The 22,624-nt window shown below is 41.5% G+C and overlaps 2 protein-coding genes across 2 annotated transcripts in view; one reads left to right on the forward strand and one right to left on the reverse strand.

Moving 5' to 3' along the window:
• Positions 1 to 22,624, reverse strand: part of mbpa (myelin basic protein a) — a 354,691-nt gene that overhangs the window by 244,857 nt on the left and 87,210 nt on the right. The gene's annotated exons all lie outside the window — the stretch shown is intronic.
• The window catches only part of nfatc1 (nuclear factor of activated T cells 1), a 76,759-nt gene that overhangs the window by 40,982 nt on the left and 13,153 nt on the right, over positions 1 to 22,624 (forward strand). Inside the window, exons 7-10 of the mRNA XM_085790717.1 lie at positions 2,675 to 2,730; positions 6,552 to 6,684; positions 16,144 to 16,461; positions 17,748 to 18,092. Of these exons, the coding sequence (XP_085646843.1) occupies positions 2,675 to 2,730; positions 6,552 to 6,684; positions 16,144 to 16,461; positions 17,748 to 18,092 (852 nt within the window). The remainder of the gene's footprint in view (positions 1 to 2,674; positions 2,731 to 6,551; positions 6,685 to 16,143; positions 16,462 to 17,747; positions 18,093 to 22,624) is intronic.

A 22,624-nucleotide genomic window follows, 5' to 3' on the forward strand; every position in this document is an offset into this window, starting at 1 on the left:
ACACTACACTAATGTTCAGCAGGTGCAGAGAGCCACCAGACCATAATAATCAGGACGGACTGAGGCACAAAAATGTCTGAGAATACGACTCCAGGAGGAACACAGCACACTCACTGTGACCCTGCGGTTTTCTCCTTAGCTGAGGGACTTTCTTAAGGTGGAAGTGAAATCCTGCTGCTTCCATGGAGACCAGGTGAACTTAGACCACCTGGAATCTCTTATGAGTTATGATGTGTTCACTGTCTGAGGCAGTTTCAGTTTTTTTCACTTTACTTTGGTTATTAAGGTCTTTTTTCTCCTAACTTACCTGTACACTGCAAAAACTCAAAATCTTTCCAAGAATATTTGTCTTATTTCTTGTCAAAATGTCTCATTTCTAGTCAAAACTTATCTCTTTCCACTTAAAATAAGACTCATCACCTAAAAATTAACTTGTTTTTAGATTTTAGACACTTGTTTCAAACTAATTTTCACTTGAAATAAGTAGAAAAATCTGCCAGTGAAAGCAAGTTTTTTGTGCTTGTAATAAAGGGTGTCTAAAAACAAGCTACTTTTTATGTGATTTTATGTATAATGAGATTTGTTTTGACTAGAAATGACATTTTGACTAGAAATAAGACAAATATTCTTGGTAAGATTTTGAGTTTTTGCAGTGTAAAAGGTAAAAGGTGTTGAGCAGAGGGTCTTAAGTTTTTTTCAGGTGCATTTGCAACATTCTTCTTATTCTTCCTCTTCTTCCTGCGATGCGTTCACTGTCTTCGTAAACTTGCTCATGTTGCAGTTGAGTCAAAGATGGTTTTAGCTTTTTTTTCCCTCCTTATAGTTCACTAAGGTGTTTTGTGCAGTAGTTGAACAAAGACTTAAGGAGAAAGCCTTTAAAACCTCATTAACCCTCCTGTTGTCCTTCTGGGTCAAACTGACCCAATCTGTTCCCTTCCTCCTTTCCTTTCCTTCCCTTCTCCCTTCCTTCTTTCCACAATCCTTTTTCCTTTCCTTCTTTCCTTCCTTCCCTTTGTCCTCATTTCTTCTTCCTTCCTCTTTTGATCCAATTGACCTGATCTGTTCCCTCCTTAAATTTTTTTCCCCTTTCTTCTTTCCTCCCTTCTTTCCCTTTGTCCTTCCTTCCTTCCTCCCTTCTTCCTTCTTTCTTTCCTTCCTTCCCTTCCTCTTTCCTCCCATCTTTCCCTTGACCTTCCTTCCTTCCCTCTTTCTTTCCTTCCTTCCTTCCTTCCCTCCCTTGGTCCTTCCTTCCTTCATTGCCTTCATCCTTCCTTCCTTCCTTCTTTCTTTCCTTCCTTCCTTCCCTCCCTTGGTCCTTCCTTCCTTCCTTCATTGCCTTCATCCTTCCTTCCTTCCTTCTTTCTTTCCTTCCTTCCCTTCGTCCTTCCTTCCTTCCTTCATTCCCTTCGTTCTTCCTTCCTTCCTATTTTCCCTTCGTTCTTCCTTCCTTCTTTCTTTCCTTCCTTCCCTTCGTCCTTCCTTCCTTCCTTCTTTCCCTTCGTCCTTCCTTCCTTCTTTCTTTTCTTCCTTCCTTCCCTTCGTCCTTCCTTCCTTCGTTGACCCAGGAGGGTTTTAAACATTGAAGGAACTCTTCAGGAGGAAACTTGAGGGTGTTTTGTGCAGCCACTTTGATTTTAATAAGAACATCTTAACTCAGAGTTTAAGGAAAAATCTTACCTTAATGTTTTCTATAATAGAACAGGTGTTGCCCCTCCACCAATCACAGGACAGACTCAGGTACAACCCCCCCCCCCCTCTCTCTCTCTCTCTGTAAACCGTCACGTTGTGTCTGTTCGGGCTCTGCTGCGGTTTTTTTTCTTCGTCTTCTTTTTTTCTGCCGCTAATAAATTTTGGTAAAAATATCGTTTTCCTTCTCGCACCTCGTTTAAACCGGACGGACGACAAATGAAACGTTTGAATATTTTTAGCTCATATGAAAAACGACACTCTGGGTTTTTTTGTTTTTTTTTACTGCCTGATGGGGGAAAAAAAAAAAAAAAAACTCTTTTATTGTGGCGAGTTGAAGGAGAAAAAAAACACACATTACCAGTAAAAAGGAGCAAAAAAAAAAAAAATACCAATAGCATTTAACAACGATTATATGGGGATAACAGAAGGATTCCTGTGAGAACAGAGGAGGGGGGGTAGAAGAGGGGTAGAAGAGGGGGGGGTAAAGGGGGGCAGTTTCCAGTGGTATTAACGAGCGCAGCAGCTGCTCCTGGTGCATGTTGGGATTCCTCCTCCTCACTGAGATGAAGTCAAAGATGTCGCTCATCTCTCTGGTATGACTCCGGCTCTTTGAGGATTGCATCAGACTCTCTCTCTCTCCCTCCTTCTCTCTCTCTCTCTCTCTCTCTCTCTCTCTCTGTCCGTCTGTGGGTTGGTCTCTCACTCTCTCTCTCTCTCTCTCTCTCTCTCTCGGACATGAGCTCATGAGCTGCGGGTCAGACTCAGACTCAGACTCAGACTCAGACAGGATGACGTTATAGCGATAGCCTCAGTTTTAACCATCACTGATGTAACAGATAATAATAACAACACAATCGTTCCATTTCTGAGGCCAAGTAGGTGGATTGTTCTCTGATGTGTCATCACAACCTCTCTCCTCTTCTTCTTCTTCTTCTTCTTCCTCTTCTTCTTCTTCTTCCTCTTCCTCCTCTTCTGTCTGTTTCAGACGGCCACCACCTCTGGGAGACGGAAGCCAAGGTGGAGAGAGACGCCTCGAAGCCCGTAAGTCAGACACGTCTCTCATGTAAGAAGTGAGAGGAGAAAGAACAGACTCGATGTTTACATAAAGATTCACAGGTCAGAGGTCAGAGGTCAGAGGTCAGAGGTCAGCTCACCTAACTGGAAAGAAATACCTTTATTCTGAAGGGTCAGCTCACCTTAGATGTAGATAAGGTACTTGAAAGTCCTTTATTCTAAAGGGTAAGAGTAGATAAAGTCTTTTATTGTGAAACGTCAGCTCATCCTAACTGTAAAGTCCTTTATTCTGAAGGACAAGGGTAGATAAAGTCTTTTATTCTGAAGGGTCAGCTCATCCTAACTGTAAATACAGTCCTTTACTTTGAGGCGTCAGCTCACCTTAAGTTAAATGTAAATAATGTATTTTATTCTGAAGGTTCAATTTACCTTAAATGTAGATAAAGTCTTTTATTCTGAAGGGTCAGCTCACCTTAAATGTAGATAAGGTACTTTATTCTGAAAGGTCAGCTCAGCTTACTATAAATAAAGTCTTCTTTTCTAAAGGGTTAGAGTGGATAAAGTCTTTTATTGTGTAGGTCAGCTCATCCTAACTGTAAATACAGTCTTTTAATTTAAAGGGTCAGCTCACCTTAAATGTAGATAAGGTATTTTATTCTGAAGGTTCAGCTCAGCTAACTATAAATAAAGTCCTTTATTCTGAAGGGTAAGAGTAGATAAAGTCTTTTATTCTGAAGGGTCAGCTCACTTTAAATGTAGATAAGGTACTTTATTCTGAAAGGTCAGCTCAGCTAACTATAAATAAAGTCTTCTTTTCTAAAGGGTTAGAGTGGATAAAGTCTTTTATTGTGAAGGGTCAGCTCATCCTAACTAACTGTAAATACAGTCTGTTACTTCGAAGGGTCAGCTCACCTTAAATGTAGATAGAGTCTTTTATTGTGAAGGGTCATCTTACTTTAAATGTAGATAAAGTCCTTTATTCTGAAGGGTAAGAATAAAGTCTTTTATTGTGAAGGGTCAGCTCATCCTAACTGTACTGTAAATACAGTCTGTTACTTTGAAGGGTCAGCTCACCTTAAATGTAGATAAAGTATTTTATTCTGAAAGGTCAGCTCAGCTAACTATAAATAAAGTCTTCTTTTCTAAAGGGTTAGAGTGGATAAAGTCTTTTATTGTGAAGGGTCAGCTCATCCTAACTAACTGTAAATACAGTCTGTTACTTCGAAGGGTCAGCTCACCTTAAATGTAGATAGAGTCTTTTATTGTGAAGGGTCATCTTACTTTAAATGTAGATAAAGTCCTTTATTCTGAAGGGTAAGAATAAAGTCTTTTATTGTGAAGGGTCAGCTCATCCTAACTGTACTGTAAATACAGTCTGTTACTTTGAAGGGTCAGCTCACCTTAAATGTAGATAAAGTATTTTATTCTGAAAGGTCAGCTCAGCTAACTATAAATAAAGTCTTCTTTTCTAAAGGGTTAGAGTGGATAAAGTCTTTTATTGTGAAGGGTCAGCTCATCCTAACTGTAAATACAGTATTTTATTTTGGTCAAAAGTTCAACCTCCAACCTGAGAGAGAGAGAGAGAGAGAGAGAGAGTGAAGACAGACGAGGGGATTAGTTGACGTCTGTGTGTGAAGAGCTGCACCTGCTACACACACACACACACACACACACACACACAGAGACACACACACACACACACACACACACACTGCTGGGACACATCTGTCTGTCTGAACAGACAAAGAGCTTCTCTCTCTCTCTCTCTCTCTCTCCCACTTTAAACACCAACGCTCCCGTGACCTCGTTCGACCTCGTTTTGACCCGCACTGGACTACACACACACACACACACACACACACACACACACACACACACACACACACACACACACACACACACACACACACAGACACACACTTAAACACACTCACACACCTGAAGTTTTTTCTTGGTTAAAACTTTCAGAGTTTTTGTTTTTTTTCATGAACTTGTTTTGGACGAGTGAAAAGTTTCTCATCCTCGTCGTCTGGCTTCACTTCCACCTGAATGCCGACCTCCAACACACACACACACACACACACACACACACACTTAAACACACACTTAAACACGCGCACACACACACACACACCCGGTGGCTCCTTGGGCAGCAGAAGCTCTGCTGGGGAAACAAACTATCTGGACACTCCCCAGTTCAGCCCAGTCACGTCAGACACACACACCAATGATAATAATGAACATTTAGAGCAGAAGAACAATAAAACAGCTTCATGTTTAAAGGGATAGTTCAACATTTTGGCAAATTGCAAGCTATTTTTAGAACGGAGGAGCAGAGCCGTGAACTGCTCAGAGCTACGCTACGGAGGCTCATGGGATTTCTTAATTGGTTTCCCTCATCAAACTCATCAAATACACAATCCAACAACTCCACAACGCTCTGGTGGACAAGTTGTGACCTGCACATTCACCACGCTATGAGATAATAACACAACGTTACCAGACAGAGTTGTTTTAGAGGGAAATACAGAGACTGCTTGATGAAAAACTGTCCCTGAAGGCAACGTGCATCAGCGGTTTTGCATGAATTTACCTCTAAAACAACTCTGTGTGGTAACGTTGTGTTATTATCTCATAGTTGGTGAATGTGCAGGTCACAACTTGTCCACCAGAGCGTTGTGGAGTTGTTGGATTGTGTCTTTGATGAGTTTGATGAGGGAAACCAAGAAATCCCATAATGAGCCTCCGTAGCGTAGCTCTGAGCAGCTCACGGCTCTGCTCCGCCGTTCTAAAAACAGCTTGCACCGACAATTAAAGGTAACGAACCTACTGCTATGACTATAGGGGTTATGGCAATGGGCCAATTTGTTGAAAATGTTGAACTATCCCTTTAACCTCCTGATGCACAAATGTCATGAATTCTTCATATTTCAGCCTCGGTTTCTCTTTTTTCTTTTCTACCTGAGCTCTTTATCTCCCTCTTTTTCTTTTTCTTTATCTTCTCTCTTTGCCACAAACTTTTCATATTTATATATGAGATAAAATACCATAAGAGCTAATAAGTGTCACAGGAAGGAAATTAAGTGAATAAGGAAACAGGAAAACAGAAACAACAATGATCTTTATCAGTCTCTGCAGCGTCGACTCATCCTTTAATTAACCAATTATCAACTAATTAACATATCTAATCAATATATCTAATTAAAGGGATAGTAGCATTTTTTAAAAGTGGGGTTGTATGATCTCCAAATAGCCCCTAAGTACTTTAATTGCAGTAGCAGACTCTCTGCACTCCTCCCGTTAGCAACGCCAGCCCATAATAGCCCTGCCCAGAGATTTACAACATACAGTGTTGTGAATGGACCCAAAGAAACGGCCTATTTTCACGGCCTAAAAGAGGTTTTACCTGAAAAAAAAATACACAGTTCCATTGTTCGCTATAATATAATTTTTTCCAGCCCCTCAAGTGCAGGAAAAACACAGTTCTCACGTATCCCTCCGCCCAGGGTTAGCGCCCGCCGATCAGCAGTTGGTTAGGTCCAAATAAAAACTGTGTTTTTCCTGCACTTTGAAGGGCTGGAAAAAATTATATTATAGTGAACAATGGAACTGTGTATTTTTTTTTTCAGGTAAAACCTCTTTTAGGCCGTGAAAATAGGCCGTTTCTTTGGGTCTGTTCACAACACTGTATGTTGTAAATCTCTGGGCAGGGCTATTATGGGCTGGCGTTGCTAACGGGAGGAGTGCAGAGAGTCTGCTACTGCAATTAAAGTACTTAGGGGCTAACCCCACTTTAAAAAAAATGCTACTATCCCTTTAATACGTCTGTCCCCGTGTCTCTCCAGCAGAACTCCCTCCTGGTTGAGATTCCTCCGTACAGGAACCAGCGGCTCTCCACTCCCGTCCACGTCAACTTCTACGTCTGCAACGGCAAAAGGAAACGCAGCCAGTACCAGCGCTTCACCTACGTCCCGGCCAGCGGTAAGCCAGGCCACGCCCCCTTCCCCTCCCTCCCCGCTGCTCTCCACCAATCAGCTCTCTCCATGTTTGACAGCGGCTTTTTAACTCTTGTTTTCACTTCTTTCTTTTTTTTTTTCGGTTGCTGTTGTAGCACTTTGAGATTTCTTGTTGAATATTCCTCCCTTCTTTCCTCCCATCTTTCCCATTTGTCCTTCCTTCTTTCCCTTTGTCCTTCCTTCTTTCCCTTTGTCCTCCCTTCTTTCCTCCCATCTTTCCCATTTGTCCTTCCTTCCTTCTTTGCCTTCGTCCTTCCTTCCTTCTTTCTTTTCTTCCTTCCTTCTCTTCGTCCTTCCTTCCTTCTTTCTTTTCTTTCTTCCTTCCTTCCTTCTCTTCGTCCTCCCTTCTTTCCTCCCATCTTTCCCATTTGTCCTTCCTTCTTTCCCTTTGTCCTTCCTTCCTTCCTTCCTTCCTTCCCTCTTTCCTTCCTTCCTTCCCTTCGTCCTTGCTTCTTTGCCTTCGTCCTTCCTTCCTTCTTTCTTTTCTTCCTTCCTTCCCTTCGTCTTTCCTTCCTTCCCTTCATCCGTCCTTCCTTCCTTGACCCAGGATGACAACAGGAGGGTTTCACTCAGCTGATGTTTTTAACTCTTGTTTTAACTTTTTTTTTAAACTTACAAATCAAATTAATTATTATTATTATTATATATTATTATTTCACCCACAAAAGGTTCCCGTGACCCCAGGAAATAAATGTTGACTTTTTCCAAAAGCCAAGAAAACTCATTAAATTCATTAATCTGGGTCATTTACAACCCAAACTTTTAAATTTTAGTTGTTTTTTGCTTTTAAAAACTAAAAATTGTAACATTTTTCATAAAAATACTGGATTAAATTCTCAGATCTTTGGAGTCGACATCCAACGATCCAGTTTCTTAAATTCCACTTTTACCAAACAGTTTTGTTTATTGACTCATTTCAATTTACGGGCAAATAAAAACATTCTGATTAACTAATAAACAAATTATCGTTCTGTAAAGTCCAATGTTTGTCGTCATAAAAGCCGACGGTCGTCAGTTCACGAGGATTTAAGGCGGATTTAAGGCGGACTTGTGGAATGAACAATTAACACGTAAAAACTCAACAAAGTAAAAAATGAGAATCAGTGGTCAGGAGTTTATTTATTTTATATAATAAAACATCAGTGATGTGTTTAATAGACAAACAGCATCCGGCCTCTCTGACCTTCACGTCACCATGACGATAACGAGAAACACGTTTTTTTTTTGTTTTTTTTTACACGTGAAGCCCAGAACAAACTGTTTGTGTTCGTCTCGTCTGGAGGAAGGGAGGAACAAAGAAGGAACCGTAGAGAAGAAAAAATCCATAAAATGTCTTGTTTTATTTTCCGTACCTGAAGCTGCTGCAGCGACTGGACGCACGAGGGGGGAGGGGAGGAGGGGAGGAGGGGAGGAGGGGGGAGAGGGGGAGGGGTGAGGGGGGCGTGGGAAAAGCAGCGTGTTATTTGAATAGAGTCGCTGCTGCCAAAGCTAAATATAAACACACTGACCCACGGAGCTGAAACGGTAAAAAAAAACGAACCGCTGTTAATTGGCGGGAGAACTGATCCAGATCCAGATCCAGTGGGAGGTTCAAAGCTGCGGCGCCGGTCCCGGTCGCCGTGGGCGCCGGCCGCAGCCCGTCAGAGAGCAGGAGAGACAGAGAGAGACGGAGAGAGAGAGAGGAGCATTGTCATACACTGCAAAAACTCTTCCAATTCTTCCTCTTTACAAGAATATTTGTCTTATTTCTTGTCAAAATGTCTCATTTCTACTCAATACGAACCTCTTTCCACTTAAAATGAGACTCATCACCTTAAAAATGATCTTGTTTTTAGATCATTTTCACTTGTTTCAAACTAATTTTCACTTGAAATAAGTAGAAAAATCTGCAAGTTTTTTGTGCTTGTAATAAGAAAGAAAAACTTCTACTTATTTCAAGTGAAAATCTGCTTGATAGAAGTAAAAAGTGTCTAAAAACAAGCTACTTTTTAATGTGACGAGTCTTATTTTAAGTAGAATGAGATTTGTTTTGACTAGAAATGAGACAAATATTCTTGGTAAGATTTTGAGTTTTTGCAGTGTAGAAAAATCTGATAGTGGAGCAAGTTTTTCTTTCTTATTACAAGCACAAAAATCTTGCTTTTACTGGCAGATTTTTCTACTGATTTCAACTGAAAATTAGTTTGAAACAAATGAAAATTATCTAAAAACAAGTTAATTTTTAGGTGATGAGTCTTATTTTAAGTGGAAAGAGATTACTTGACAAGAAATAAGACAAATATTCTTGGAAAGATGTTGAGTTTTTGCAGTGCATAAAATTAGACTCATCACCAATTGAAATAAGTAGAAAAATCTGCCAGTGAAAACAAGTTTTCTGTGCTTGTAATAAGGAAGAAAAACTTGCTCCAATATCAGATTTTTCTACTTATTTCAAGTGAAAATCTGTTTGAAAGAAGTAAAAAGTGTCTAAAAACAAGCTACTTTTTATGTGATGAGTCTTATTTTAAGTAGAATGAGATTTATTTTGACTAGAAATAAGACATATGTTCCTGGTTTTGCAGTGTAAGACTGGGGATGGGGGGAGTGGGGTGGGGGGGGGGGGGGTGCAGCTCGTCTGGTCAGTGTCTCCTGAACAGTGAGAAAATGCAGCGGTGGAAAAACTGATCTGAGCTCAGTTCTGTGTGTTTCCTGCGTGGCTGCAGGTGTCGACGGCGGCTGCAGGTTTATTTCAGGACGACGTAGCTACAGTAGCTGAAGCTCCGCGCTCCGCTGCTGCTCTGTGGCGAGACCAACATTCACACTTTCTTCTTTTTCTCCTTCTTCTTCTTCTTCTGTTGCTGCTTTTCTTTTCTTTTCATCCGTGCATCTGCCTCTCCTCCTCCTCCTCCTCCTCCTCCTCCTCCTCCTCCTCCTCCTCCTCCACAGGCAGACACACACTTCCTCCACACAGGCCCAGAATAGGGGTGTGTGAGCTATTTTTAAGCGCTGCGGTCGGTGCAACCATCCCCGTCGCTCGCAGTTCCTCTTTTACAGCTGTTGACAGTGGAGGCTTCAGTTCAGAGTGACGCGTCCTAGTTTCACTCTCTTTTCTTTTTTTTTAAAAGTCTAATTAGTTGCTTTTTTTAGCCGGGAACACCCTGAGAAACAGAAATATCTGTTTTTTGAGAGACAGACAGCGTCGTCCTCCTGGCGCAGAGAGGAGACGAGAAAAACAAAAACAAACACAAATAAAACCTAAAAAAAAAAAGTGCACAGGCAGGAAAAAGTAAAAGTAGATTTGATCCAGTCATCAACATGTGATACAGTAAAACATACAGCAGAGCGTTACAGCTACAGACCTTTTTTAATCTTCAACTGGTTTTAAATCAAAACCACTGAGGGTGTGACATCACTGACAGGCGACCAATCAGAGGTGACATAGAGGATAATATACGGCGGTAATACTGTAAAGAACATAAATCTACACATTTCAATGTTGAAAAAGTGAAAAAGTCACAGATTTTAACTTTAACATCAGCATCTTCATCACCCAGAATAAAAACCCTGAGAAAAAAAATCTCTGTAGCAGGAAATAAAAGGACAATTACACATTTTTAACTTTATATTATGATAATTTTGTAATTCAATCATAAAAGTTGTATAAACATTTTATTTTAAACCGTTTTTATATCCACTAAAACATGCGGAAGTAAGATTTTCTCACAAAAACAACTCCAGAAGCCTCAGTAGTGTATTTTTTTTAGAGTTTATTTTAAAGAAACACTACATCATTTAAAGGGATAGTTCAACATTTTGGCAAAATGCAGAGACTGCTTAATGAAAAACTGTCCCTGAAGGCAACGTGCATCAGCGGTTTTGCATGAATTTGTGTTATTATCTCATAGCGTGGTGAATGTGCAGGTCACAACTTGTCCACCAGAGCGTTGTGGAGTTGTTGGATTGTGTATTTGATGAGTTTGATGAGGGAAACCAAGAAATCCCATAATGAGCCTCCGTAGCGTAGCTCTGAGCAGCTCACGGCTCTGCTCCGCCGTTCTAAAAATAGCTTGCACCGACAATTAAAGGTAACGAACCTACTGCTATGACTATAGGGATTATGGCAATGGGACAATATGCCAAAATGTTGAACTATCCCTTTAAACAGTAACTCCATTCAGATCATATTTGTCTAGGAAGACAAATATGATCTGAATGGAGTTACTGTTTAAAGGGATAGTTCAACATTTTGGCAACTAATGCAAACATGAAAAAACGTAATTTGAACTCGAGCCTCAAAGAAACACAATGAATAGAAATAGAAAAAGACATGAGAAATAGAGCGTAACATCGTGACATAATAACATCATAATAACATTTGGACTTTGTCTGAGGTGACTGTGATTTAACTTTGAACTTTATTATTATTTTTATGAAAATACATCAAATCATAGTTTGATAATTTATCCAAACAGCCTGTGTTATAGCGACGGTTGGATCTACGTGGTATTTCCAGGCTCAGCAGCAGCAGCAGCAGCAGCAGGAGTCAGTCAGTGTAGCTGTAATTGAAAGTCTCCACAGACTGAAGCGAAGCTGCTGCGACCTCGGATGTATTTCCTCTAATATGATCAATATGTTTTTTCTTTTCTTTTTTTTTTTTTTTACGACTCCAGCTTTGATTTCAAACACATGCTCAGTGTTTTGATGTGAAGCAGCTTCAGCTTCAGCTTCACCGCGGCCGTGAACACAGGAAATGGATCCAGTGCAGCGATGCGTCTGATCAGGGCCGTTGCTAGGAATTCTGGGCCCCCTTAAAGAATACTAAAGTGGGCCCCTCCCACTTTTCCTCTTTTTTTCTTAGACTACATATGTATTATCGTTTTTTATTTAGCCTTCTTTGTTTTGATGCTAATGCAGCATTACACTGCAAAAACTCAAGTATCTTAGCAAGAATATTTGTCTTATTTCTAGTCAAAATGTAATTTCTAGTCAAAACAAATATCATTATACTTAAAATAAGACACATCATATTAAAAGTAGCTTGTCTTTAGACGCTTTTTACTCCTTTCAAGCAGATTTTCACTTGGAATAAGTAGAAAAAATCTGATAGTGGAGCAATTCTTCCTTATTACAAGCACAAAAAACTTACTTTCACTGGCAGATTTTTCTATTTATTGTGAATTTAAGTGAAAATGATCTAAAAACAAGTTAATTTTTAGGTAATGAGTCTTATTTTAAGTGGAAAGAGATTAGTTTTGACTAGAAATGAGACATTTGGACAAGAAATAAGACAAATATTCTTGGAAAGATGTTGAGTTTTTACAGTGTAGCTACTATGAGTATTAGTCAGGGTCTTACGCAGAATAAATCAGTCATACAAAGATTAGACTACTGGGGTTTTTTATGGGCCCCACTGGGCGCTGGGCCCCTGGAGTTATCATCACCTTTCTCCCCTATACAACGGCCCTGCGTCTGATGGAGCTGCAGGTCGTCGCTCTCGCTCGTTATATAAGAGCGATGTCGTCGTGTCACGAGCCGCCGATGATGATGATGATGATGATGATGATGGCCCACATTTCAAAGCTCACTGTCCAACATGTTGCTGCGCTGGAATCTGCAGCAGCGGCGGCGGGTTTGGCGGGTTTGGCGGGCGGGTTGGTGTGGCGGGTTGGGCGCCAACATCACACAGAGACCGAGAACAGGCCCCGCCTCGTTTGAACTCGGCAGCTCGTACAATAACCACAGTCCACAAACGCCCCGCGGCTGCCATTTTGTCTCCTCCAGCATGAATCTGGTTGGGTTTTTTAAGAAGCAGGCAGAGCAGAGCAGAGCAGGGCAGGAAAGGCAGCAAGCAGCAGCTCTGTTCGACTGTTCTGCAGCAGTAATTTATTTTTAATGACTTGAGGCCGTAAGAAGAAGAAGCCGGAGCTGCATATTTCATATCACACGTTTAATGGATATTAGCACCAGAGCGGCCTCCAAAGAAAATAGAGCTTTTATTGTAGAAGCTGCTGGATGTTTCTGGACTGATGACTCATCCCTCCTCTCCTCTCCTCTCTTTTTTTCTTTTTTTCCCCCTCTTTCTTTTCTGGTTTGGTGAATATTTGCAGCGGGGTGGGGTGGGGTGAGGAGGGAGGGGTGAGGACGGGTGAGTTCAGGCTCAGACACAGAGACTCATTGATGAAGAGTGTTTGTTTGGCAGCGGGTCTCCTAGCCACAAACCCACACACTCACTCACACTTCGCAGGAAGGTTGGAATATGTGTTTACTCATTTAGCTTTTCCTCCTTCTGTTCTGCCTCTCCCTCCTCTTCATCATCCCCCTCTTCCTCCTCTTCCTCTTCATCCATTCTCAAATTGCACAAGTTATGTTCAAGGCCTGTGTTATAAACTATTATTTGACACATAGTACAGAAAATGTTTTTTGGAAAAAGAGCGTGGCTGTAATTTAAAGGGACATCTCAACTTAAAAATTCAGATTTACGAACAACAAGAAAGAGCTCTTGTATCTCAATTTAAAGGGATATTCCGACATAAATGTAACCCATGCTTTAAAGCAGATAACAGCGGCACGGCCGTTTCGGCTAATGCTGTGTTCAAGGCAGGCTTTTGAAACCGTAAGTTACAGCTTCAAGTCACAACTACGACTTGGTAGCGTTCCAGGTAACCCGTAGCTCGTGTTTTTACCGTCCTGTTGTCTGTGAAAGTTCCCTATAACGGCCACTCGTAACTTCCGACCCGTGAACTCGTACCAGATCGAACTGGTATGACTTCACAGGAAGGAAAAACACAAAGTACGAGCTTCCTTGAACGCACCATGAGTTAGCAGCCCCCGCCCTTGTCAGGCATCAATTGGTCCTCGTGCTACGTCACCACATTCACGCGCATCCCTTGGCTGCACACACAGCCCTTCATGCCGTTCTCTCCCCTCATTGGATAACACTTGTATCCCACAAGGAAAATTTTCTCCTCGGGTTACAGCAGAGCAGAGTGACGGAGAGACTCGTGTTTAGGCTGAAATACTTCATGTAAGTGATTGCTGACGGAAAATAGGACTATTTAGGACTTATATTAACAAAAACATTCCACTGATATCTGCTTTAACAAAAACATTCCACTGATATCTGCTTTAACACGCCGTGAGACCGAGTAGAACCCCCCTCGAGAGATGAAGTTGGCCGATCGCAAACTTCTTTAGTTGTAGCGACTTCAGCAAAGACGGCACGATAGCAAACACACTGCTGTCTATGGAGCCAAGAGCCAAACGCCGTCAAAAAAGCCAGAAATAATGTTCAGAACAGCACCAAACTTCATTAACATTACAAACAGGGTCCCATCCCATAATACGAGGCATGAAACAACTGCTAGCTTTGCCTGGTTTCTATTGAAAAGAGACCAAAACACAACTCACCCACTCTCCTCCTCCAGCTGCTTCCTACTGATGCAGAAGCCCTGACGAGTCGATCACCGAGTGCATCAGTGTTCCTCTCTGTTTCTAACAATAACTATTAAGTGTTAAACAGAGAAATGAACAGTTAATGAGTTGATCAAACTGTCACAGTCAGAAAAGCTGCTGCAGTTTAGGAACTAAACGTCTCTGGACTCTTTACTTTTCTACTGCACTCGGTGATCGACTCGTCAGGGCTTCTGCATCAGTAGGAAGCAGCTGGAGGAGGAGAGTGGGTGAGTTTGTGTGTTTTCGTCTCTTTTCAATAGAAACGAGCAAAGCCAGCAGGAATTTGATGCCTCGTATTATGGGATGGGACCCTGTTTGTACTGTTGATGAAGTTTGGTGCTGTTCTGAGTGTTATTTGTGGCTCTTTTTATGGCGTTTGGCTCTTGGCTCCATAGACAGCAGTGTTTTGCTATCACGCCATCTTTGCTGAAGTCGCTACATCTCGAGAGGTTTGCAGTCGGCAAACTTCATCTCTCGAGGGGGTTTTCTACTCGGTTTCATGGTGCGATCAAGTGGCAACCTCTTTTATATACAGTCTATGGGTGCGTTAGAGCATGGGTTACATTTACGCCGGAATGTCCCTTTAAGTAGCAACGCTGAAACACAAGAGAGGGGGTCATTTTAACAAGGTGGATGGGTGAAGAATGAGAGTGTAAATGTGTGTATATGAATTTGGATTTGCATTTAGATGTGGGTGTAGCCTATATGGGATGTATATGGAGACATATTGGCTGAATATGAATGTATATAGATATTTATATGGGTGTATGTGCATCTCAAATAGATCTGTATATTTTTTTTACATTTTTTTTGATATATTGTTAAGTAATATTTAGAGGTTGCCACTTGCCAGATAATATGATAAAAAGGACAAGAAACAGGTTCATATAAGTTTTTTTTTTAACTTCTTCCTACTCCCTTTCGTGCATGTTAAAGGGATAGTTCAACATTTTGGCAAATTGGCCATTGCCATTGCCATAATCGCTATAGTCATAGCAGTCGGTTCGTTACCTTTAATTGTCGATGCAAGCTATTTTTAGAACGGCAGAGCGGAGCGGCAGGCTGCTCAGGGTTATGCTATGGAGGCTAAGGGAATTTCTTGGTTTCCCTCATCAAACTCATCAAATACACAATCCAACAACTCAAAATCGCTGTCATGGTCAAGTTGTGAGCTGCACATTCACCACGCTATGAGATAATAACACAACGTTACCAGACAGAGTTGTTTTAGAGGGAAATTCATGCAAAACCGCTGATGTGCGTTGCAGTTTTTCAGCAAGCAGACTCTGTATTTACCCTGTATTTACCTTGAAAATTTCGTAACGTTCCATTATTATCTCATAGCGTGGTGATTGTGCAGGTCACAACTTGTCCACAACAGCGTTTTGGAGTTTTGGGATTGTGTATTTGATGAGTTTGATGAGGGAAACCAAGAAATTCCCTTAGCCTCCATAGCATAGCCCTGAGCAGCTCACGGCTCTGCTCCGCCGTTCTAAAAATAGCTTGCACCGACAAATAAAGGTAACGAACCTACTGCTATGACTATAGGGATTATGGCAATGGGACAATTTGCCAAAATGTTGAACTATCCCTTTAAGTAATATTTACAATAACTATTAGAGGTTCAATCAATCAATCAATTTGTTTATTTCGGGCATGTCAATTTAAATCATCATCATCACACTTCATCTTAGTTCAAATAATACAATACACATGGCCGAAAGGGAAAGCGGGAGAAGCAAAAGCTGATCTAGTCCCGCCCCCAGTTGCCAGATAATATGATAAAAAGGACAAGAAACAGGTTCATATAAGTTTTTTTTTTACTTCTTCCTTCTCCCTTTCGAGCATGTTAAGAGTGTTGATGAATATAATTGGTTTTCTATTACTATTTGTTTTGTTTTTTGCTTTTTGTCTTTTTTTAAACGACCCTACATGTTCAAAATAAAGTCTTAAATAAATAAATAAATAATTAAATCCTCCTCTTCCTCCTCAGTTCCAACGATAAAGACGGAGCCTCATGACGACTACGACGCTCCGTTGTTGTGCACCCAGCACGCTCCGTCTCTGGCCCTGCACCCGAAGCCGTACTTCCCCTCGCAGGTCTTGGCCCCGGCGATGATGGTGACCTCCGACCTCCCCAGGCCGCCGCCGCCGCCGCCGTGCCACGTGGGCGGAGCTTATCCTGTCGGCCAGCAGAGACTGACGGCCAAGCCTTCCTCGCTGCCCTCCTCTTCCTCACCGAGCACCAGCCCCAAACTGCACGACCTGTCGCCCTCGCCCTTCTCCAAGGTCGGTAGTAACACGCTCCATTTACTCCGTTACATTTACTTGAGAAACTTTTTGGATAAATTGTACTTCTAAGAGTACTGTAGTTTCAATGCAGCATGTAGTTTTTACTTTTACTTGAGTATATTTGTGAAGAAAGAGTTTATGGACAGTTCATAGACCTCTGTATGCAAGTATAGGCCTATGCAAATTATTGTGGCTGAATTTGTCTTAATTTATTTTACTTGTCATATTGTCTTAGTTGTTAAATGTTTTTCTTTGGCAATATCTGAATTTTTTCATTGCTATTATATTTTTGTGTATTTGATTAGACCTACATTCATGCGCTGATCATTAAACTAACAAATCAGAGGTTTGGTACTCAGCAGTTACTCAGTACTCACTGCCAAAAACTCAAAATCTTTCCAAGAATATTTGTCGTATTTGTTGTCAAAATGTCTCATTTCTAGTCAACTAATCTCTTTTCATTTAAAATCTATAAAGACTCATCACCTAAAAATTAACTTGTTTTTAGATCATTTTCATTTGTTTTAAACAAATTTTCACTTGAAATAAGTAGAAAAATCTGCCAGTGAAAGCAAGTTTTTTGTGCTTGTAATAAGGAAGAAAAACTTGCTCCACTATCAGATTTTTCTACTTATTTCAAGTGAAAATCTGCTTGAAAGAAGTAAAAAGTGTCTAAAAACAAGCTACTTTTTAATGTGGTGAGTCTTATTTTAAGTAGAATGAGATTTGTTTTGACTAGAAATAAGACAAATATTCTTGGTAAGATTTTCTTAAGATTTCTTAAGATTTTCTTTCTAGAAAATCTTACCAAGAATATTTGTCTTATTTCCAGTCAAAAATGTAATTTCTAGTCAAAACAAATCTCATTATACGATAAGAAGACTCATCACATTGAAAAGTAGCTTGTTTTTAGACACTTTTTACTTCTTTCAAGCAGATTTTCACTTGAAATAAGTAGAAAAATCTGATAGTGGAGTAAGTTTTTCTTCCTTATTACAAGCACAAAAAAATTTGCTTTCACTGGCAGATTTTTCTACTTATTTCAAGTGAAAATTAGTTTGAAACAAGTGAAAATGATCTAAAAACAAGTTAATTTTTAGGTGATGAGTCTTATTTTAAGTGGAAAGAGTTTAGTTTTGACTAGAAATGAGACATTTTGACAAGAAATACGACAAATATTCTTGGAAAGATTTTGAGTTTTTGCAGTTCCTTGTGCTGTAAACTGACCTTTACCGCTCTTGGCAATAAAACAGTTCTGATTCTGGTTGAGTAAAATGTTTGTCTACTCTACCAACCTCTGCCCCCCCCCCATGCAGTCGGCGCTGCCCCACGTCTCCATCATCCAGGAGGCCCCCCCCGGCCGCTACACGCTGCCCAGCCTCTACCCCCCCAGCAGCAGCTCCTCCTCCTCCTCGCCCACCTCCCAGCCCTCCACCCCCACCGACGGCCCCTTCTCCCCGGCCCACTGCCTGACCCCCAGTGGCAGCACCAGCCCGGCCCAGCAGCAGCAGCAGCAGCAGCAGCCGCCGCCGCCGCCCAAAGGAGCGGAGCGAGGGCGAGCCCCCCCTCAGGGGGACGGCAGCCCCCCCACGCTGACCGTCAGCATCAAACAGGAGCCGCAGGAGCTGGACCAGATGTACCTGGACGACGGTGAGTGACGTCAATGTTTACAAGATGATGCTTTTATCCAGGAAACAACGATCAAGGAGGAAAACTCGTCCAGCAGCGGTAACCCTTTAAAGGAATAGTTCACCAAAAAAATGAAATTCAGTCATTAGTGACCAATTACGTGATAATGTCAAGAAATAGCCAAGAAATAACAATTAATTGCGTACTTATGTCAAGAAATATTTTTCATAAAGGTAAAAGATTACACATGCTTTTCATGCTATGAATTTTTTGGGAAAGGCCAGAATTTTTCACCACCAAGTCGTTGCAATTGACCGATCGTTCTTGGCTATTTCTAGACATTATGATGCAATTACTTGTTATTTCTTGGCTGTTTCTTAACATTATCACCTGATTAGCAGCCTGTAAATTAAAGGAATAGTTACCAAAAAATGAAATTCAGTCATTAGTGCCTCCCCCTCATGCTGATGAATACTCCGGAGTAGTTTTTTATTCCTCAAAGTGCATCTGGAGACCCGGGAGGCCGGTTCGTAGTCCAACCAAAACTTTATATGAGAGTAATAGGGCCCGACACAAAAATGTCCATAAAACTATACAAAAATCATTTAATATTCCTCCACACTGCTCGTCTACTGCAATCCAAGTGTCCTGAAGGGAGATAGTCCAGAGTTTACTGGAAACTACCTCATTTAGGACATTTTTACAGCCTAAACAGTCCTGTGTTGAATTTGCCTAGTGCACGTTAACACGGCGCACGCGGACGTGACCAGACTTGCCTAAATGACGTTGTTTCCAGTAAAGTCTGGACTATCTCCCTTCAGGACACTTGGATTGCAGTGGACGAGCAGTGTGGAGGAATATTAAATGGTTTTTGTGTAGTTTTATTGACCTTTTTGTGTCGGGCCCTATTACTCTCATATAAAGTTTTCGTGGGACTACGAACCGGCCTCCCGGGTCTCAATTCAATTCAATTCAAAAAATTTTGTCTTTATTGTCTATCGCAAGGACAGAAAATTGTCATTAGTTTGGGCTGCAAAACAGTCAGACATACAAACACCAACATAATGCACTTTGAGGAATAAAAAACTACTCTGGAGTATTCATCAGCATGAGGGGGAGTCTATTTCATTTTTTGGTGAACTATTCCTTTAATTTACAGGCCACTAATCAGGTGATAATGTCAAGAAATAGCAAAGAAATAACAAGTAATTGCATCACAGTGTCTAGAAACAGCCAAGAAATAACGATTGATTGCGTAGAAACAGCCCAGAAATATCGGTCAATTGCAACGACTTGGTGGAGAAAAATTCTGGCCTTTCCCAAAAAAAATTCATAGCATGAAAAGCATGTGTAATCTTTTACCTTTATGAAAAACATTTCTTGACACAACTACGCAATTAATTGTTATTTCTTGGCTATTTCTTGACATTATCACGTAATCAGCTGCTTGTTTAAAGGTTTTTACTGCCTCCAGTGTAAAACCACTGTGCAGTAATATAATATATTTCTGCAGGTGCTGACGGTCGGCTGCTGATCAGTATCATGTGTCTCCCATCACTTTGCCAGGAGCTAAAACATTCGTCCTTCAAACTTCAGCCTGCAGCTTTTGCTCTGGCACAAACGTACCTCCTTGGCAAATTAATATTTTTAAAAAAGCAGCAGTTCAAGGTTTTTGAGAAAAAGGACCATTTGTCTTATTTCTTGTCGAAAGCTTCACTGACTTTCTGGTGAAGTTGTGATGTGAGTGTTAATGTCAGGGCTCTGCAGGAGAGCGAGGACCGAGCCAAGTCGTTTTTATCTCTGCTGTTGCAACAGATCCTGTCAGACGCCTCTTCACAAACCTTCTGCTGCTTCTGCTTCTTCTTTCCTCTGTCGTCGGCTTCAGAGCGTAGATCGAGCTTTCGAACCACTACAGTAAAGACAGTAAACTGGCCCGTTAACAGTTTACAGTAGTAAAGCAGTCAGTGAAATCTAATCCTTCACTGTCTCTTTGTTCATGACTGAGCACCAGTGTCTTTAAACATCTATCAATGTGACATGTTATACCAGAGATGACAAGCTAACACTGGAAATGAAAGGACTGAGGTCAGCTAGCTAACAAAATTAATTAAAGTTAGAAACTAAAGCCAACAATAAACAGGTCTTAAAGTGCTTCAGATCCTATATTATATTAGAGGAACAGCATTTGAGAGGAAGAATAAAGAAACCAGCTAAAAGTTGCTAGCCAAATTCAGAGCTAAAATTAGAACTACAAAGAACTTTCATTTTGTGTTGATGTTGGCGACCCCCTGTGGACAAAAACGGTATGTTTCTCTTTGCGGGTTCTGTCCAAGGGGGCAGTTGTCGGTCTGAGAAGTGAAGCTCACTTCCGCGTTCAAAAAACTGCAATCCCCCCGGCTTCCTCTGGGGGCTGGTGTCAGAAGGGAGCATTCCCCATAGACCCCCATGTTAAAATCGCCGACTTTACATCCTCAGTAAACATGTTAAAAGCCTGGTGTCAGAACGTTTTTTCGTCTCAATCGATAGGTTCTACCCCCGCACACACTCTGAGGGGGGTGAATTTTTTTTTAACTCTACCGTTTTACTGTTATTAGATTAAAACTCTGGCCAATTAGGGCGCGGAAACGTTGAGTGACAGGTCTGGAGCGGTCCGGGGACAGGCTGCTTGGAGGCCAGTGGGCGGGTTCTCGGCCGGCCAATCCAACATGGCGCTGTTCAGGCCGCCATATTTGAGTCACAAAAACGACTCCCCAAAACCAATGGGTGACGTCACGGACGCTACGTCCATTCTTTTTACAGTCTATGGTCCTGTCCCAGTATCAGCCATGATGACGAAAATATAACAATAAAATTGAGCTTGGTTTTTACTGGCTAGCGTAGCAACAACTAAATGCTCAATGACTGTAAATTGTTGCATCCGGTGGACCGACCCGACCGCTGCCTCCCGAAGGTTCAGAGTCATTTAGAAATAACGATGGCTTAATTTGCTGTTGTAGGTCAAACAGAGACATCAGCATAAAAGAGCGACTTTTTATAGAAGTTCTTTGGGCTTTAACGAGCAAACTTAACTTAAAGTAATACTATTAAGAACTTTCAGTTTTGGTTGAGTTTGGCGGCGCCAGTGGACCAAAGCGGTAGTGTTTTGCCTGAAGGAAGACTCCATTTCCCATGAGCACCAGCGTGTAGCGTAGCGTCATTGGTTTTCTTGCTGCTTCTGCCATGATAGCGGTAGGCTAATCCCACAAAGGCGTTCGCTTCGACTTCCGTCTTTTTAACACATGGGGAAAGGGGGAAGTGACGTCTGCCGTAAAGCAGTCAGCACATTTGTAGTTTTTCATGTAGAGAGGTTCCTACCATCCACCTGGAAGCTGCTTAGTGCCAGTGAAGGCAACACAGACCATAATGATACAGACCTCCTCAGGCCATGACAGAGTTGTCAATCAACCTGTTGTTAGCCAAACAGTAACTCAGAGCTAAAGTTAGAAACTTGGGATAAAATTAGAACCTAGCTAACATGAGCTAAACTTGAACTTTAGGTAAACGTTAAAGAGCAAACATTTGTGAACTGCAACTTAAGGCTAAAGTTAGAACAGCTAACGTTAGCGTTCATCTGAAGACACTTGACACAGAGTAAAAAATACACAAGCTAACAAAGTAAAAAGTATTAAAGGGATAGTTCACGCGAGATTTGGACGGACCAGGAAGAGGAGCTTCGAGAAGCTTCCGCTACAAACAAGCTTAAAATATAGACTTATTACATTTTTTTCGGGACAATTACGCAATTTGGGGCTTCAGCACAAGACGGACATTACATACGAGCATCATGGAGGTATTTGGATGTTTTTTTGTGTGTGTTTTTTTACGAAGAGCTCTGGTGTCCCTTTGCAACCGTTGCATTGAAATGCACTGCTACGCCAAGACCCCCTGTAACTCAGAGAAGGGACGGTGGACTCTGAGAATTCTTCCAACCCTTAGTCAACATGAGGGTGAGTAGATAATGAGCGAAATATCATTCTAGGGTGAACTATCCCTTTAAACAAGCTAGCCACTGCTACTGACATTTACCCACAATGCCTCTGCGTGGTATGGAGTGAGAGTTTTTAGGGAGAGGGCAGCCAACGTCAGTGTTCAATCCAGTCCACTTCGGGGCGTCTGAATCATAGAACAAGCTTCTTCCAGGTATAAATTTACGAATTAAATTTCAATATTTACAGTTCAGTAGAATATACATAACTTCTTAAACCCCTCTGATCTGTTGTTTTTACTCTTTTGAAGCGTTCAGGTCTTAATCAGGGTGGTCGGACGCTCCCAGTCCTCCCTGTAATTGCAGCCCTGCTCTGAGGTAATTGGATCAAAGAAGCCCGGTGGTCTAGTATTTGATATATTTGGCTCTAAAGCCTGAATGAGACCATGCAGGCAGGCTCCCTGATAAAAACGAATGTGACGCCCTTTTATTTATCTCAGCGAGAGCAGGATTTTAGGAGCACCAACTTTATGATCTCACTGCTCTGGCTCCTCGGCGCTCACCGCTGAGGTTTCGGGGGCCGCGTGCT

The sequence above is a fragment of the Trachurus japonicus genome, chromosome 11 (assembly GCF_045865225.1).
Source record: "Trachurus japonicus isolate A0001 chromosome 11, Traja_1.0".
NCBI classification, from domain to species: domain Eukaryota; kingdom Metazoa; phylum Chordata; class Actinopteri; order Carangiformes; family Carangidae; genus Trachurus; species Trachurus japonicus.